General features: G+C 34.7%; 2 protein-coding genes across 3 annotated transcripts in view; one reads left to right on the top strand and one right to left on the bottom strand.

Annotated features, from left to right (window-relative positions):
- Positions 1-3,542: 3,542 nt before the first annotated feature.
- LOC125664274 (cilia- and flagella-associated protein 418-like) lies at positions 3,543-13,288 on the top strand. Of its 2 annotated transcripts, XM_048896962.2 has the most exons (6): positions 3,543-3,740; positions 3,978-4,038; positions 7,164-7,225; positions 8,906-8,971; positions 10,351-10,499; positions 11,224-13,288. In XM_048896962.2, exons 1-6 carry the CDS (start codon positions 3,640-3,642, stop codon positions 11,319-11,321), a joined length of 537 nt encoding a protein of 178 aa, XP_048752919.2. In that variant the 5' UTR covers positions 3,543-3,639; the 3' UTR covers positions 11,322-13,288. The 2 variants fall into 2 exon arrangements, with proteins under 2 accessions (XP_048752919.2, XP_048752920.2); XM_048896963.2 differs by lacking the exon at positions 8,906-8,971.
- Positions 13,289-16,338: 3,050 nt separating this feature from the next.
- LOC125664273 (eukaryotic translation initiation factor 6) overlaps positions 16,339-19,024 on the bottom strand; it is a 7,699-nt gene continuing 5,013 nt past the window's right edge. Inside the window, exons 5-7 of the mRNA XM_048896961.2 lie at positions 17,244-17,309; positions 16,921-17,102; positions 16,339-16,639 (exon numbers count right to left, since the gene is read on the bottom strand). Coding sequence (XP_048752918.1) covers positions 16,630-16,639; positions 16,921-17,102; positions 17,244-17,309 — 258 coding nt within the window. The 3' untranslated portion in view covers positions 16,339-16,629. The remainder of the gene's footprint in view (positions 16,640-16,920; positions 17,103-17,243; positions 17,310-19,024) is intronic.

The raw sequence follows: 19,024 nt of genomic DNA, 5'->3' as shown, positions 1-19,024 counted from the left end.
TTTTAAATTCCCTACAAGTAAGAATCAACACAGATATCGGAAAAATCACTAAAACAGTTAAAAATGATATTTCCCTTTAGTAGAATTCTCTGTTTCAACTCGTAAGATTCACAATTTTTTTTATTCCATTGGCCATTACTATATAGTATATATATCGCATCAAAACTTAAATTTAAAAGACATATTTCCATACTGTATTTGAATTTCACTGGATTCAGAGGCATAGGTTCTTGTGGTATGAAAGAAGACGCTTATCATTTCTTCTTTATTTGCAGTAAATATTCAAATGCTAGATATACATTAATGGATAGCTTGCTGAGGTTAAATGATCTAGTTATTATCGATGTCCACCTTCTACTTTAGGGTAATAATACTTTATCTTCTGAGTTAAACAAGTGTATTTTTTCTTATGTTCAGTCGTTTATTCATGAAACCAAAAGATTCAATTGATGTTCAATTTAAATTTTTAAATTTTTTGTACATTAATTTTCTACAATAATATATTGTTATATTTTTAAGGAGAAGAACTCGTAAGTTATTTGAAATTGTTTCTGATCCTTTTGTATATTATGTATGTACAATAAAATATGTTCAAAACAGAGGCATATCCTATAATTCTGAATTATTATTTTCGCTTTCATCAATAATTTCACTTCACGAGATAGGTACGGAAGCCGATAGGTGCAAGGGTATAGAATTAATATTTATTTAACTGGCGGCCGCCACTTATTATCTGGCGGCCGCCATATAAATTAACTGGCGGCCGCCAGTTATTTTATCTGGCGGCCGCCACTTAATTTATATATGGCGGCTGCCAATTGCAAAAACAATGTAATTCGTATCGCTGAGTGATTATTTTGGAAAGATTTAGAATAGTACGCAAACACGCAGCAGCGTTTTTCAAAGTGTATAGAGACAGTCGTCGGAGAATTGTCTTCTACAATTGTTGACAAGCAGAAAAGGAACCAAAAATGTCTCTTTTGTCCAAACCTCGTACTCCTAAATTGGAGGGAGGGGGCTCCGTTCATCCTTCAATTGATCAGTTCATTCATTATTACATTTTTACCATTCATTACTACCACCCAAAGAGTGGGGTGGGGGCCAATCCGCCAATTAATCTTATTTCACATGTGAAAATAACTTAGTTTGCATGTGAAAATAATAGAAATTGAACGTTGTCAAATAAATGGAGGGTCAGCCCCGTGGTTCTACGTATTCAACAGTACAATCGAAAAACAATAATTTAATGCTCTTAATTGTATATATATATACATATCGCATACATATTATTAAGCATAGGGGATGGATTGCACCCCTTTCATTTTGAGAGAGATAGAGAAAGAGAGAGGAATTGAATAACTGGTGACAGCCATATAGATGATTTAAATTGAGTGGCGGCCGCCATATAAATTAAGTGGCGGCCGCCATATAAATTAAGTGGCGACCGCCAGTTAATTTATATGGCGGCCGCCAGATAATAAGTGGCGGCCGCTAGTTAAATTAAGTGGCGGCCGCCAGTTAAATAAATATTAATTCTATACCATGGCACCTATCGGCTTCCGTAGATAGTTGTATTGGGTACATGTTGAGAATGTAAAACCTGCAGTAGAAAACTACTCGCCTGACACTGTCCAATAAGTGAACAAAAGAAACAGAATTCTACGCAAGACTGGTTATATTGTCAGACTATTCAAAAGTAGCTTTATTAATAATTATCATTGTCAATGGGTTTACCTGAGACTGTCCATTTTTAGATCAAAAGATGTTATGTTTTAAGTAGGATATAAGCCTCAAACTGTCCATTCTGTGAGAATGGACAGTTTTTGGCTTATATCCTTTACTAAGAAATGGCTGCGCTCAGAGAGTAACGCAATGTGGTATGCAAATCATTCAAAACATTAATGATAAATTCAACTATCTCTTAATTGCATCCTTGGTTTGGATATGTATTTGATACACGGCCGAGTGACAGTTGTAGGTATTTAAATGTTTGCACGTGATCTAACGTACATATGTAACACGTTCACTGATTGAGCAGTGGACTTTCCTTGCGTCCAATCATATGCTGAAAGTTGAGGCTACGAAAATCGCACTAAATCTGTGAAGGGTTTGTAGAGAAGCGGAGCGGATCGTAAACCCTTGGCGGATCGTACAAACCCTTGGCTAGCGACGATGGTTCAGTCAGTGCGCACATCAACTCAATTGATGCGCGCAATAATTGATTGATACGTGTAATAATGAATTAATGGGCTGGAATCATTGCTCGCAACTCTTAATTTGGTTGATAGATTGTATAATATATATTGTTTTACGTCCCTCTCGAGAATTTTTCACTCGTATGGAGACGCACCATTGCCAGTGAAGGGCTAGATGCTCGGCGTTTACGGGCTTTGAGCAGTGAGGGATCTTTATAGTGCCACACTTGCTGTAATACGTGGGCTCGGTTTTTGAGGTCTCCTCCGAAGGACCGCCCCATGCGGTATTTAGTTGCCTTTTACGACAAGCAAGGGGCACTGAGGCACTGAGGACCTAATCTTCACCGGATGTGAGGCGCGCGTGATATTGATGATTTCGTAATCTCTTTCATTCAGTTGAAGATATCTAATAATTACAAAGACTTTGTATTTTCAGTTGTAGACAACTCTGCCTCTCCAGCATTATTAATTATTCTGAACTGGTGACCTCCGAGGTCAATATTAATTATTCTGAACTGGTGACCTCCGAGGTCAATATTAATTATTCTGAACTGGTGACCTCCGAGGTCAATGCACATTGGAGATTTACGAACCGGAATTTCTGTCGGGAAGACAGTATTTCATGAATTAACGGGTTTACTCCATTATACCCACTCTGACTCAAGGATTTTATATTTAATCGCAAATTAGTTATATATCCTAGTTATTTTGTTTTTCATTTTGCTTTAAAGGGATGTAGATATGCTGAATTGAAGATCTATATTTTTTTTATCAATAATTGTTCTCTCTTTAAGATTATTATACGCATAAATTGAATTAATGATATTATTAATAAAACTGAAGAGGGCAATACATCAATTGTTGCATGCATTAATTTAACGGTGAATTAAACTTTGCAGGGGGCGAGGACAATGCCTCCATCCAGCTTGCTGCGTGACTGATTTAGCCGGAGACTATTAAAAATAATCTATATTTTCCTTTAAACCTGATAAATGGTTGCAGAATATCCTTTTCTAATGATGAACTAATTACAAATGTACGTAGTGACAGTCTAAACTAAAGCCAATTACTTTAATATTGACATTATGCATTGAGCAAACATCCAGGATTTTCGAACTAAGAGGGAGTTGGGGGGGGGGGGGGCACATGTGAAAGTAATTTAGCCAAAATACTCAGCCAGTTTGGGTGCCAAATCTGGAGTTTTGTGCCGGCGGGTGCGAAAAGGGTAGAAGCCTGACAGGGCGGGGGTGGCTTTTATTCTCTTTAGAGAAGTCAAGAGGCATAGCCAGATCGTTAGGGATGTAGAAAATCCGGAAATGTGGGAGTTATACGTTTTTCTTTTCAGTTATAGACGCACCGGAAGTGGATCATTGACAACAAAAAAGCTGTCAAAATAAAGCATGCTGTTGCAGTGAATAACTAGATACTAATTGATTGACTCAGAATGGCGGAAGATATAGATGATTTACTTGAGGAGGTTGAGTCAAAATTTCTGACGAAGGACAACAAAAAGACAAAATCTAAGAGTAATCGAAAAGAGAAAAGGTAGTCTTGGAACATTGGCGAACAGTGTTCAGAACACACAGGGTTTTGACAAAATCTGAACAAGCTGTTATATATAGCAGATAGAGTGACCAGTTTGCTTAGATTGTGTCAAAACTCTGTGGGTGAACACTCTGAAATTGAATGGACAGATTGAAAACTCCATTTATATATTATTTGATTATGAACTTGCATGATACTAACTGAAAAATCATCCAGTCTTTTCTTTCTTTTTTCCAGAGATAACGATTATGATATAGATGATATATTAGATGATATACAAGTAGAACCCATTGCAAAGGTAAGATGCAGGAGACTGGTGATGGTTAGCTTTGGTGTTTCAAATAATGTTATTAAAGTTCTCGTGGTCCAAAAAAGGACCAAAATTAATCTAAATACGGCAATGTGACACTTGTTAGCTAGTGCCGGAAAAAAGAGGGAGGGGATTGCAAATTAAAATAAAATAAAAAAAAAACATAAGTAGTTTTATGCCCATGTCTTTTAGTCAAATTCAAGAACAGAATGCATGTGGGATTGTATTCACCATTTCTTTTATACTAAAACATTGGATTGATAGCAGGAGTTTGTTGATGTGTGATGTTTTTAAAAAATGTTTGGTATCGATTTGTTAGGATTGATAGCAAGGGTTTGTTGATATTATGTGATGTTAATGTGTGGTATAATGTTAACGATTTGTTAGGATTGATGGTAAGGGTTTGTTGATATTATGTGATGTTAATGTGTGGTTGGTTGTATATTGATTAACGTCCCTCTGAAGAATCGATGTATGTGGACATGTCACCATTGTACAATTATGGCCTTTGAGCAGGGAGGGATCTTTATCATGCCACACTTTCTGTGACACATGGCTTCGGATTTTGTGGTCTCATCCAAAAGAACACCCCATTTTAGTAGCCTCTTATGTAGAGTTGGGTACCGCAGAAAATAAAGGTACCGCGGTATACTGTGGTATTTGCAAAATACCGCAGTACATACCACGGTATACCGCAGATTTAATCTTTTAATTGTATGATTCAGTTTTAGTGGATTTTAGTTGTGATTTATTGTATATAATGAGCTGTTATTAGTTTATTGATTGTAAATTGCATTTAATTTATTCAAATATAAATGATAAGGAAAATATCTTATTTAAATCTTAAACCAGTTAACAGAACAAAAGTTTAATCCAAACATAAAAGTATACCGTACATACAATATAGCAGTGTTTCTGTATCATGACTAGAATCGACTGTGACTAGACTACTGACTGGAACGACTATTAAAATAATTAATAGGGGGAAACCTGTGGATTTTATTTGACACGATCTCAAAGTCTAGAAGTTCTTAGAGTCGCGAATGACGAGAACTTCTACATGTAGAATACGCCTGTCCACTTCTCTAAAGAGAATAACGAGAACATGTGCGCACGAACGTGTTCTTGTTCTTCGACCACAATTCCTACATTCTTGCACCTCAAACCCATTAACTCGGCGTTCAGAATCGGCAGGAATTTGTACTCGCGCGACGAACGGACGAACGGTGGTTTCGAACGCACAAGTCTGCATCTGCCATTTTATTTTATTTTTTACTTGGGGTTTGCCTAAGAGGCGGAAATGGTATTCGACCAGCATAAACCAAACAACATAAAAACAATTTTTATAATCTACCTTATATATTAAAATAATAACTTAATGAAATGTTTTCTATTAATTTTTTCTTTAATTTTGATTTGTTTTCATATCATTAATAATCAAATCATCGCAATTTATACTTCGTATGTTTTACCGATTGTGTACAGTTATTAGACTTACCTTTCATTACATCACAACGAGGGAACGATGTAAATAAAGTGAGTCACTGCGTACACAAATTTCTTTAATTATTTTTTCTTGTTTCAATTTTCTATTTTTGTTAAGAGTTATCAGACTTGAATATACCGGTATTTCGCCTCGTGTACCGCGGTACATACCGGTACCAGAAAAATACCGGTACACCGGTATACCGGTAATACCGCGCACCTCTACTCTTATGACAAGCAAGGGGTACTGAGGACCTATTCTACTCTGGATCCTCATGGAATGTTAATGATTCGTACGATGTTAACGATTTGTTAGGATTGATGGTAAGGTTTTGTTGATATGTGATGTTAATGATTGGTACGATGTTAACGATTTGTTAGGATTGATGGTAAGGTTTTGTTGATATGTGATGTTAATGTTTGGTATAATGTTAACGATTTGTTAGGATTGATGGTAAGGGTTTGTTGATATTATGTGATGTTAATGTGTGGTATAATGTTAACGATTTGTTAGGATTGATAGCAAGGGTTTGTTGATATTATGTGATGTTAATGTTTGGTATAATGTTAACGATTTGTTAGGATTGATGGTAAGGTTTTGTTGATATGTGATGTTAATGTTTGGTACGATGTTAATGATTTGTTAGGATTGATGGTAAGGTTTTGTTGATATGTGATGTTAATGTTTGGTATAATGTTAATGATTTGTTAGGATTGATAGCAAGGTTTTGTTGATACATACACAGTGATGTCACGAATGTGAATGTTAACAGCCCGCATGGTTTTGTGAATATGTGATGTTATTGATTTATAGTTTGTTAATGATTTTAATATGTGATGTTATTGATTGGTAGTTTGTTAATGATTTTAATATGTGATGTTATTAATTTATATTTTGTTAATGATTTTAATATGTGATGTTATTGATTTATATTTTGTTAATGATTTTAATATGTGATGTTATTGATTGGTAGTTTGTTAATGATTTTAATATGTGATGTTATTGATTAGTATTTTGTTAATGATTTTAATATGTGATAATATTGATTGGTACTTTGTTAATGATTTTAATATGAGATGTTATTGATTGGTAGTTTGTTAATGATTTTGATATGTGATAATATTGATTGGTATTTGTTAATGATTTTAATATGTGATGTTATTGATTGGTACTTTGTTAATGATTTTAATAGGTGATGTTATTGATTGGTATTTTGTTAATGATTTTAATATGTGATGTTATTGATTGGTATTTTGTTAATGATTTTAATAGGTGATGTTATTGATTGGTATAGTTTGTTAATGATTTTAATATGTGATGTTATTGATTAGTACTTTGTTAATGATTTTAATATGTGATGTTATTGATTGGTATTTTGTTAATGATTTTAATAGGTGATGTTATTGATTTATATTTTGTTAATGATTTTAATAGGTGATGTTATTGATTGGTAGTTTGTTAATGATTTTAATATGTGATGTTATTGATTGGTAGTTTGTTAATGATTTTAATATGCGATGTTATTGATTGGTAGTTTGTTAATGATTTTAATATGTGATGTTATTGATTGGTAGTTTGTTAATGATTTTAATATGTGATGTTATTGATTTGTGTGGATTGATTGCAGGGTTCTGTTCCAAGTGCTCCCAATGGTACAGCAACAGATTTACGTCCAGCTTCAGGTAGAAAGTGAGTACCTGTACACTGTTGTTGATTAGTGACTCTGAGGGACAAGTTCTGGAAGCAGCAATCATCATTATATTGGGCAGACCTTGTTGTAATTTCTTTACTCCACTGAGATATGATTATTTAATATGTGTTTGTCTTCAAACTGTATACAAACTTCCAAAATACACTTAATTTTAAAGTTTCATTAGTAGGTTGGACATGACAACTAGATAATCTCAATTTATGTTAAGATCTAAAGGTCAGAGTCATTGACTTTCTAAGATATTAAGAACGGTTGACATTTTTTGGTCAATACAATGCTTTAGCTACCTGGGCTGTACGATTTTCAACAAGTTTAGAAGATGAGGTGAATATTTGTTCAAGGGTGTCTAAAACATCATTTTGACCAAGAAAATGTCAATATTATCAACCATTTTTTATTATCCAGGCCTTTTATTAATCCTTTTGAAAGGGTGATGCCTGGGTGTCCTGTTGAGACGGAATTCTTAGTAATCCTGTGGATTGATATTATCCAGTCCTGTAGACTCTAGGTCTCATTTTACTAACTCATCCCATGTCGGCTTTGGTCTGCCTGGAGCTTGATATCCAGTGACATTCAATATACGAACCTGTTATATCCAACCTGTACTGCACTCAACATGGCCTACCGTATATACTCGCCTGTAAGTCGGATTTTAGAGAGTTAAATTTTGATCCAAAACTCTATGTCCGACTTATAGGAGTGTCCTAAGAAGATTAGTATTTTTCTGGATGGCGTAATGTATAGCCTAGTATTTTTTAAACAACAAAAATATGTACAAAAATAAACAAAATAGTAACTGTTTAATTTTCTGAGAATAAAAAGTGAAATATCGATGCCATATCCCAAAACATTATTGGAACATGGATAAATACATAAGAGCATTGATATGAAATTGATTCGTTGGGAAAAATATCAAATATCGGCGCATTTCTCAAAATATTATTTGAAACACAGGTAAAAACATTAGGTCATTGATTTGAAATTGCCAACTGATTCTTGAAAAAAGTTAGACCGACTTGTAAATGGGTCAATGGCAATTCCCCTCCAAAATAACTTAAAAACTATACAACCGACTTATAGGTGAGTATATACAGTAACCATCTCAGCCTTTATGTCTGGAGAACATCAGCATTGTCTCTGATGTTAAGCTGAGTAATAAGAGACTCAAAGGTGACATTCACTTCAGGATTGAGATAGCAGATCCATCTTATCATGGCTTTGTCATTGTGTATCAGTTTCCTTAGAGTGAAGTTATTCTATATTTGACTGAATAATTCAAAACATCAAAACCAGCTTCTAAAGTGTACAGAATGATATTGGTCAGCCATCTTTGTTTACAGCTCATGTGCAAGACCAAACTGAAAGTGATTAAAGATGTGGGTTACCATTAAACGACCAAAAAACAATAACCAATCATATCAATTTAGGAATTCACTTTATTTTTGGTCTGTTGTAAAAAAAAAAAAAAAAAAAAAAAAAAAAAAAAAAAAATTTTATTTGTGTCTACCGGTATGCGTTGCCTATAGAAATGCATTGATGGGTTGCTGTATTTGCCTTTAGAAATGCATTGATGGGTTGCTGTATTTGCCTTCAGAAATGCATTGATGGGTTGCTGTATTTGCCTTTAGAAATATATTGATGGGTTGCTGTATTTGCAGGTGCTTTCCAGTGTACATAGGAGGTGCCTTGTGTTCTCAGGGCATGGCTAGTTCTGTTAACCAGAGGTAATGGTCTAATATACTGTTAGTAAAAGATTTGATTACTGTTGTTAAACAGACTTTATATACTCATGAAATCCTTAATCATACTGATAATTTAATTATGTAGCAAAGATGCATCAGGATATGTATATACTTTAAAACACGGTTACAGTGAACACACTTATAATGAATTCATGCTTACAGTAAAACATGGTTACAGTGAACACACTTATAATGAATTCACACTTACATTAAAACACGTACGGTTACAGTGAACACACTTATAATGAATTCACACTTACAGTAAAACACGGTCACAGTAAATACACTTATAATGAATTCACTCTTACAGTAAAACACAATTACAGTGAACATACTTATAATGAATTCATGCTTACAGTAAAACATGGTTACAGTGAACACACTTATAATGAATTCACACTTACAGTAAAATATGATTACAGAGAACATGCTTATAATGAATTTGTACTTAACAGTAAAACACGGTTATAGCAAACACGCTTGTAATGAATTCACACTTACAGTAAAACACGGTTACAGTAAACATTTATAATGAATTCATGCTTACAGTAAAACATGGTTATAGAGAACACACTTATAATGAATTCACACTTACAGTAAAACACAGTTACAGTGAACACACTTATAATGAATTCACACTTACAGTAAAACACGGTTACAGTGAACACACTTGTAATGAATTCACACTTACAGTAAAACACGGTTACAGTGGACACATTTATAATGAATTCACACTTACAATAAAACAGGGTTATAGTGAATACACTTATATACAGTAAAACACAGGTACAGTGAGCACGCTTCTAATGTTATAACTATAGGGAATGAAAACCACCTTGTTGTAAGCTAAATTTATTATAAGCATGTTACTGTAAGTGTGTTCACTGTAACCGTGTTTTACTGTAAGCATGAATTCATTATAAGTGTGTTCACTGTAACCGTGTTTTACTGTAAGCATGAATTCATTACAAGTGTGTTTACTGTAATCGTGTTTTACTGTAAGTGTGAATTCAGTGAACATACTTATATGTCATAAGCGTGTTTTACAGTGTATGTATGTGTATAAAATACAGAACTTCATAATTATATTACGATATGAATATGTATAATTAGCCATTATCATGCAGGGAGTATACAGTCTAGTATAAAAGTGAGTTTATACTTTAGCTTGTAGTATCCATACAAATTTTGCTTTCACAAGAATTAAACTCACTTTTGGTAAATTGTTATCCACATCTTCGCTAGCCACTCCCCTTGTTTGGTCCACTCCGCTTGGCTAGAGAAGATGTTAAAGACTTAATTATATCATTTAATTTTCTGATTGCCAGTCCATTGTATTCTGACATGTGTGTATTTTGCAGGTCATGTGACAAGCTGCGATGTACATCATGTGACTTCAAAGTGTGTTCATTTGATAATTATGAGTGGCACCCGGACACTGACTATCTGTTTCTCAGGAATAATGCCCCAGACTATCACAGACTGAAGACTAATCTGGTTCCCAAAAGAGGTACCAACATAACATTTATAAAGTCAGATTTAACAGTAGAAACATCAGTTAAGAGCTATTTTAACAGTCTGTATTATTACAATATCACAAAATCCACTAGATATACATGTAGCATTAGAGCTGATCAAGGTCTGTCCGTCATCTGTATGGTGTTAGCTTGTAAACTTTTCACATTTTCTACTTCCTTAAAACCACTAGGCTATACTTTAACCAAGGACAAGCATATCCGTGGATAAAAGGGTTTCAAGTTTGTTCTAATGAAGGTTCAAAACCCCTTTCTAAGGGGAGATAATTAAGAATTTGAAATCATGAAAATAATGGTAGTTGATTAAAAGATATAAATGAGAACCACTGTACCATATAAGCTTTAACTTAAGGTGGCTCACTACACCCTGAAATAGTTTCTCAAATCAGTACAAATTGGTTTATAATCATAAAAGATTTGATGATATATAAGTATATATGCCAAAAAGGCAGAAAATATTCAAATTTGGATAAAAAGATGAATTTCAAAAACATTATTTCAACACATACGTGTATGAACAAAAGACTCTTGATTATGGATGAAAAGGGTTTCATATTTCAGTACAGCCATAAATTAATGCTCTAGTTCCCTGCTAAATTGCTGAAATATGATTCCTGCTAAAGTATATATACATACATGTATGTTATAAGTGAATTATGTGAACATGACACTATATATAAGTCTCGTGTTTTTAAACAGGTTCCCGGTCATACTGCTGTCAGTGTTGCCTTCGCTCCGTCCAAGAAATGACTAAGTTGGCAGACCCTCGGCTCAAGTGGGTGTGCGGAAAACATTGATGATGGACCTTAGCTTAGATTCTCACCAAGTGGATTAAACTCAGATTGTGCTCACCATTTTGTGTGATTTTGTTCATTGTGTTCGGTGTTTAGCTTACCATGGTTTAGCTTTTCTGATTGAAGTTTTTCTGGTGTTTGTAAATTGTCAAATTTTTCACATTTTTGTTGTGTCTATAACAGTCTTTAAACCGCACCATTGCATTATGTACAAAATTATCAATGATCAAGCAAATCTGGAACTTTCTTAGGCGGTCAGTGATTGTCGGTTATTAAATGCTTTATAAATGTTTCCAAAATGGTCAAATGCATCATGAGCACAATATTCTATCAAATCATTTTGAAAGTTAATTTCAAGAAATAGATGCATACACTAGTAGTGTATTTTGACCTAAAAATATCCAGGTAATTGCAAAGATGTCAAACTGAAAGACTCTCAGAGTGGAAATCCTTGCATTTTCCTGCTAAATACTCAGTTTCCATTTGATTATGACATAGCAAACACATAGATTTCATCGTACATGTAATTTGATCAAATTTGACAGAAAACGTGTCTTTACATGAGAAAGAGTAAGAGGCCTCGAGCAGAAATATTTACATAATTTGAACAGAACAAGATATGACACGTGCATATTTTTATCAGTTTGTCGTTTTCCCTGGACTACATTATTATAATGCAAACATTATTTAGACATTCCTGGTTTTTTTTTATGGAACAGGACTGCAGTTTGATTATGTATTCATTCCCATGTAAAGCAGTGCTTTGTGAAATCCCTGCTGTTCAGACTGTACACACTTCAACTTGTTGAAATTCCGACTTCATGGGTCTTTTCAAATAAAGATTTCACAGAATCTTTCCAATAGCAATAAATTACATTATAATTCCAGTTTATCAAAATAGTATACAAGCACCTTGGGGTGTGTTTTCGTGATAAATTCTGAACTTTTGGATTATTGTCTGGTTACTATTAGTGTTCGTAAAGCACAAGTTTGATCTCTGTAAGAAGGTGGCACGGGTGAGCGTGTGGTCTATTGGGCCTCATCTTTTGTGTACTTCTTAGATTTTTGCTGAAAAGTATTGTCCATTAAATTGTATATGAATTGTACCTGGCATTATATATATAGTGAAATTAATGAAAAAGTGTTTTTTGTATGCAGACACTGAACTAGTCTGAATGAGTGTGTCTCCTCGGTGTCAGCAGTCAATCTTCTGAAAGCATACAAACGTGAAGAAAAAAAATCTGAGGACTACGTTATTGCAGTTAGTTCACACCAGCTTGTAATCCTCATATTGTGTGCAATGTATATGCAGTAATTATATTGTGTTGGTTGAATATGTAATTAACATGAACATTACATAACATCATTAGTTGTATTCTCTCCACACAGAAGCCACAGGCATTTTCTTGACATGAAACATTATACATGTACATATATGCTATTCAGTAAAACAAAAGGGTTAATCTCCTAAGCATGTCTGTGCCAGTCAAGATGAAATTTTAACTACATCTGATTTGCTATTATAAAGTGAAATGGATGTTGATTAACAGATTACTAAGGTCCCAGTCAGAGCACCTGCTTATACTGTAACGTCTGTGTCACTACTTGTGTCTGTTCATCACCAGATACCCATTCCCTGTAATTTCTCCACTGCAACTCATGAGACTGACAACTACAAGTTAATTGTAACGAGCTATTTCACATACTATATCTTGTATAAATTGTACATGGTATGCTACAGATGTTGGAGCTTGTGTGTGTTCGAAATATCCCCGACAAGCAACCCAATCCTCTTAAAATCAGCGTCTTAGAAAATATCTTGTAAAATTTTATGATGTTATATCAAATTATGTTTTTGATTAAAACTCAAATGATTTATAAATCTGAATGACTCGTCCTTGTTGATTGGGTTAGCTGTGTGTCATTGTATCCTGTGATATGATTAAATAAAGACAGTTCTCACAATGTTATCCATACTGATTCTATTCTTTTATTTGACAGGGTGATTATCACTTTAATGGTTTTTGTCAAGATACTTAATGTAGAGAGGTGCTGCTATTGACATCAAATGCTGAAGTTACTCTCCAGCACAGATACTGAAAGTGTAATGATTCCGGATATTTGAGGTACGACCATGCGGAGTTCTCAATTAGTCACTTTACATCACGTGATCTCGTGTATAAATACCGAGACTCCGCAGTCGTCAGTGTCATTCAGATAGAAGACCCAGCCAAGTCATTCAGATAGAAGACCCAGCCAAGTTGAGAGGACAAGATTATATGTACTAATAAAGTATTCATAGTAAACAATTCCTCGCCTGTTCTTACAGTTAGAGAGAGAATTTGGAAGGCCACCAGAAGTCTGGCCTGCCACGAAGAGGTTGCCCTCCAGTAATGAGGCTAGCCATAGTTCGTTTTTGGTGTCGTCCGCATTGGCTGAACAGACCGTCGTCCAGGCCGCTATACTCATTGTCCGTCCTGAATAAGGCATCCTACAGTGAGTGTAGTGGTTGAAGGGCTACCACATATACTGTCCGTCCTGAATAAGGCGTCCTACAGTATATGGGGTAATCCGAGGGCGACTGGACTCTAGATCTGCATTTTGTTAAGTTAGAACTACCAGTTTATCGTTGCTTGCCTCTGATTGATATAGTGATTCTCTGTTTGATGATAATTAACCTAGATAAGGTTAGGAATTATTTGTATATTTTGGCAGTCCACTAAAATCATACCAATTAGTTTAAATTAGTTATTGTTGAATACCCCAAACCCTGGAATTGACCAGGTACGATCCCAGAATTGAATGTAAATACGTTACAAAAGTACATCACTTCATCCATGTGTACCAGTCAACCGGTTTCAATCGCTGGTGGGCAGTAAGCTCAGTTAATTAAGAGCACCTGACTAGAGATTTCAGGGGACCCAGGTTCGACTCCTGGTCTGGTCCGTTGCATTTTCTCTCTCCCTGTTACATGTGGTGCTATTGACCATACTTTTGGATAAGCATAAGTGAATACGCAAGTTCCGAGTTACCCAAAAGTTATTTCCCTTTGTCGAACTTTCGCATTTTATGACATATGGTGGGTACACAATGTATACATTATATCGTAGACTGGCATTGTACATAATGGTTACGTACGATTAATGTAATAAAAACGTAACTTTTGTTTATTTCAATCACTGGTATGCATATTCTGGCCATATCAAGCATAATTGTTTGAACAAGATCATCAAGTTGGCTATTGAATCATTATTCGTTTCCTGATCTTCTACACGAGTGACGCTTTTATCAAAGAAAGATGGCAATTAACAATGTTTGAGCCATTTTGTTATCAAATACTCATAAACTCACTAAAGTTGCCTTTTCCCCAGATAGGATGGTCTCAAACTCTGGATATCATCTTTTAAGAAATAATACAAAGATAGTAATTAGCAAATGCACCCATTGTCATCATAATTTACGGAAGAGTTCGACAAAGGGAAATAACTCTTGGGGAACTCGGAACTTCAGTATTGAACACTTGTCATGTGAAGATGATGTCAGGCTTATGTAGAAGTTCATGATCATGCATGGAGTTTTGTAAATTAGGAATTCATGGTAATTTGGCTTGCAGGGTCCATTTGCACAAAATTTAAATAAGTTTAACTGACAGTTAATGTCTAGTTAATGCAGTATAATGTACGAGTTAATGGCAAGTTAACTGTCAGTTAAAGTTAAATAACTGTTAAGTTCACAACTGTGACTGCGGAGTCTTGTCTATTGAGAATCGTTTGCAATTTGACATGCAGTCTTGCATGGTTCCATTATTGGAGTATTATCACAGTAACTCAGTCTCGTCCATTACTCAACATGCTCTTGTGCATGATTTCAGGACTGCACAATTTTGTCTATAAAGATTCCACAATCAAAAACAATTTTGATAACACACAAGAAAACTATTTTATATTCCTTCTGTATTTTATTTCTGGCTGTCATGTACATATGGGAATGTAAGATAAGCTGCACTATGGAAGCCGATAAGATGTCCGGGTATAAATATGGCAGCCACTCGGGATTTCCTCCCACTAAAAGACCCCCTAGCACAAACATCCGTGCAAGTTGGTAAAATAACTAGTACATGTATATACATGTAGCTAATGTTCATTGTTGATTATGAATTAATGTCCGACTTTAAAAATGAAGATTATTTATAACTGTATATATAAAATCTCTCTACACTTTCTTAAAATATTTTGACCGTGTTACTGGTAATTTTCAGTGGTGTTTATTTACATAGCAACACAAGACCACATATAATTATAAAATCTACACGACTCTCTGTGCAAGAAATCTTCTGTTTCAAGTTACACGTGGCTTTTGATATTTTTGCCACTGTTCATGTTATTATACTGCCATGAACAGTATTTCAGTTAGAATACCGACAAGTCGGAACGAGCTCAGCAACAAATCAGAATACCGACAAATCAGAACAAGCTCAGCAACAAATCAGAATACCGACAAATCAGAAGATCTAAAGGTGTCTTCCTCTGCCTTATACTTCTGTATAATGTAAAAAAAAATTAGGAAAACTTTCCCAAGGAAACTTAAGTGATTGCATGCGATAGAAAATTCTGATGGACAGAGATTACTGTAGGGCACCCACAACATATGACTGGGTCCCAACTACAGATCTGTAGCTCTCTTAAGATATATTAGGACAGACCCATTACTATCCCAGAGAGTTACAGATCTGCAGCTATCTGGGCCCCAACTATGTCCTCTGTCTACAATACATGTACCACAAATATTGACCTCTGAAGGTTTTGCCGTTATAGTAATATTGATTCCCGTCAGGTGTGTGTCTACGAAGACAAGATGAAAATGCAAAAGGTATTACATAATGGTGTCACAATTTGTCAACAAATTGAGAATCAAACTAATATCATCTGAGAATTTGTCAATTTGGAACATATTACCATATAAATTAGCACATCTCCATAAAGAAAAATTCTCTATGGCATAATGAAAGAAATAAAATAAATTTAATATGTACATTTATTAGAACGATATTCATTTCACATTTAAGTAATACAAAATTGATTGATCTGTAAAATAAATGTGATATTTTGATGACCTCCTAGTTACACTATCTACTGACATGACAAGGATTGATCAGATCTGTGTATATACAATCTGTCTGAAAGTCTTCCATCTGTCTTTAAATGATACACATGACAACACGATCAGTACAGGAACAACCCAGAAACGTGAAATGAGACCAGGACACCCGACTGTAGAATTCATGTCCTTCAAGATGTTCGTGGTATGGCAGTTAAGCAATGCTGAAAAATCATACAGAAATATGTAAAAGAGACGATCCTGAAGTCTCAATATAAAATAGTCATGCATGTTCTGTTGTAATGAAATTTTATGTACATGTATTGGTCCAATGATATGTCTGCAGTACTACAGTAAGTGCTGGACATTAAATTGGTCACATAAACATCGCAATAGAAATCAACGATATACATTTCTTTGTGTAACTGAAACAAAATACTCAATTGATAAAACTTTCATTATCTTCCCCATGAAGGGGAGATAAATCTGTGGTGATTACATGTACCTTTCTATTAAGCTCTCCCTCATCTCAGTGGAGATGGCACTTGGGGTCCTGTCCCCTAGTTTGAATACACTCTCGATTACAGACAGCTCTGTGCTGGTTGTGTCCAGTCCACAGAAAGAAATCCAGTCATTGACTACCATGCCGGCTCCAATCACATCGCTTCCACGATTCACTGTGCCTGCCTACAATTCAATTCTTTCCCTTAGTGTATGTTTCAAGCTGCACAATGCACTTCTGTGTGAATATTTAGTATTACATTATTTTCATTACTGATTTTGATATATCTGTAATTTTCACACATTCTTACTGTATATTTGACTTACAACAAGAGGTACTTGTAGAAGGGAAGATAACTCCTCTAGGTCTTCTATGGATGTTTTGGGATGAACCTACAATTAATTAAGTATATTTCAGTTAATTTAATTAAAACATTTGGTTGTGTACCGGAATGGTTTTAAAGGAGCAGTGAAAAAGCTAAAAGGCCAATATCATCAAGCATGTTGTAGTACTGCTGTACTCATCTTCCCAAGTCAAGGGTTTCTGATCCGCTCCACTCCACATAAATAGGGAGCGGATCAGAAACCCTCGACTTGAGAAGGGGAGTTGTACTGAAACATTTCAAAATATCTTCCTAGTATGTAAACCTACTGAAGCCATGTCCTGACCCCGGTATAGCGTGGAGTCACTACAAAACCACAAATTATATCCTTGACATGCTTTCAGGTTCAAGATATACACCTTTTGTGAAAATAAACTGTGTTACCTGACATTTCAAATATATGGAATCATTGGTATAATCTCTATATATTTTCTATGAAAGATTTGAAATCAATGGTAAAGCTGAAATGTTTTCCATTCTTCACTGACAGGTAATGGCTCTGGATGTAGTATGTACTTACTACTTAGTACACACACACAATGCGTAGAATGTGTGTACTATACAAGCTATGTTTAGACTACAATTACAGATAATGTGTAGTACATTACAGTATGGTAAATTTACCAGTATATTAATACAGTACAAAAACATTGATCTGCAATACTAGTCCATCCCGACTACTAAGACCAAAATGTGTTTTCTATTTCACTCCCCCAAAAATTTGGTAGGGTAGTGAGGTAAAACATTTTATTTCATTGAAACAATAGTTTTTGATACACTTTGAATACATGTCTCAGGGTTGTGGATGACCACTCGCCCACTCGCTAATGTGAGTAATATTTGCTTTGGATGATTAGATATCAAAAATCACCTCACCCAATGGCGACCGAATTTTCTTGTGGAGCATTTCCATTTTATGATGTACTTACCTTTCAATAAAACATGATACTAACCAAGATTATTTGAGTCATGTGCAAAGCAGATGCTAAACACAGGTTACGTCAAGCATATACGTTACCTAGACTAGCCATTTAGATTTATTGAAAGGGTTTCAAAACACCAAAAGCACAGGCACTTATATCGCTTGGGGGCCTAATTACTATAGATAAGAGTACTCTTATATATAGTAATTAGGCCCCAAGCGATATAAGTGCCTGTGCCCAGAAGAGATATATTAACAGAGATCAATACTTCCATAAATATGAGAACAAATTATCAAAATTGTTTTCGCAGAATAGGCCTTTTAAATCAGTTATGATTGTCGGACATGGCAAGCAGAATGTTTTGTCACAGAAAAAGTTCTTTTGTTATTTGGTCTTTCCTAGTATTAAATTGATATAAAATGTGGGCCCTTGGATCAAATAATTGTGGTCCCGTAAACTTTTGGAAGTCAGGAGCCCACATGTCCCCTAAGTTTTCAAATGTTAACTACAACCCTGTGTCTATATAAATTACAATTACTTATCAAACATTTTGAAGATATTGTAGTCAAAATGTAAATCAAAGAAACTCTGAAAGTGAAAAGAAAAAAAAATTCCAGTTTGAAAATTGCAAGGTTTTTATTTTATTCATATATATTGTCAATGAAATCTTTAGGGTTGGTGCAAAAAAAAAAAAGCATATAGGGTCGGGAAACCGGAAACACACATATTTTTATTTTGGCATAAAGGTACTAACACTATATAAATATACCAACACCTTGTATCATTTTGTATGTAGTACAAA

This window comes from Ostrea edulis, chromosome 1 (genome assembly GCF_947568905.1).
Source record: "Ostrea edulis chromosome 1, xbOstEdul1.1, whole genome shotgun sequence".
Classification (NCBI taxonomy): domain Eukaryota; kingdom Metazoa; phylum Mollusca; class Bivalvia; order Ostreida; family Ostreidae; genus Ostrea; species Ostrea edulis.
The sequence above is the reverse complement of the archived record's forward strand: the minus strand, read 5'-3'. Positions and strand labels throughout refer to the sequence as shown.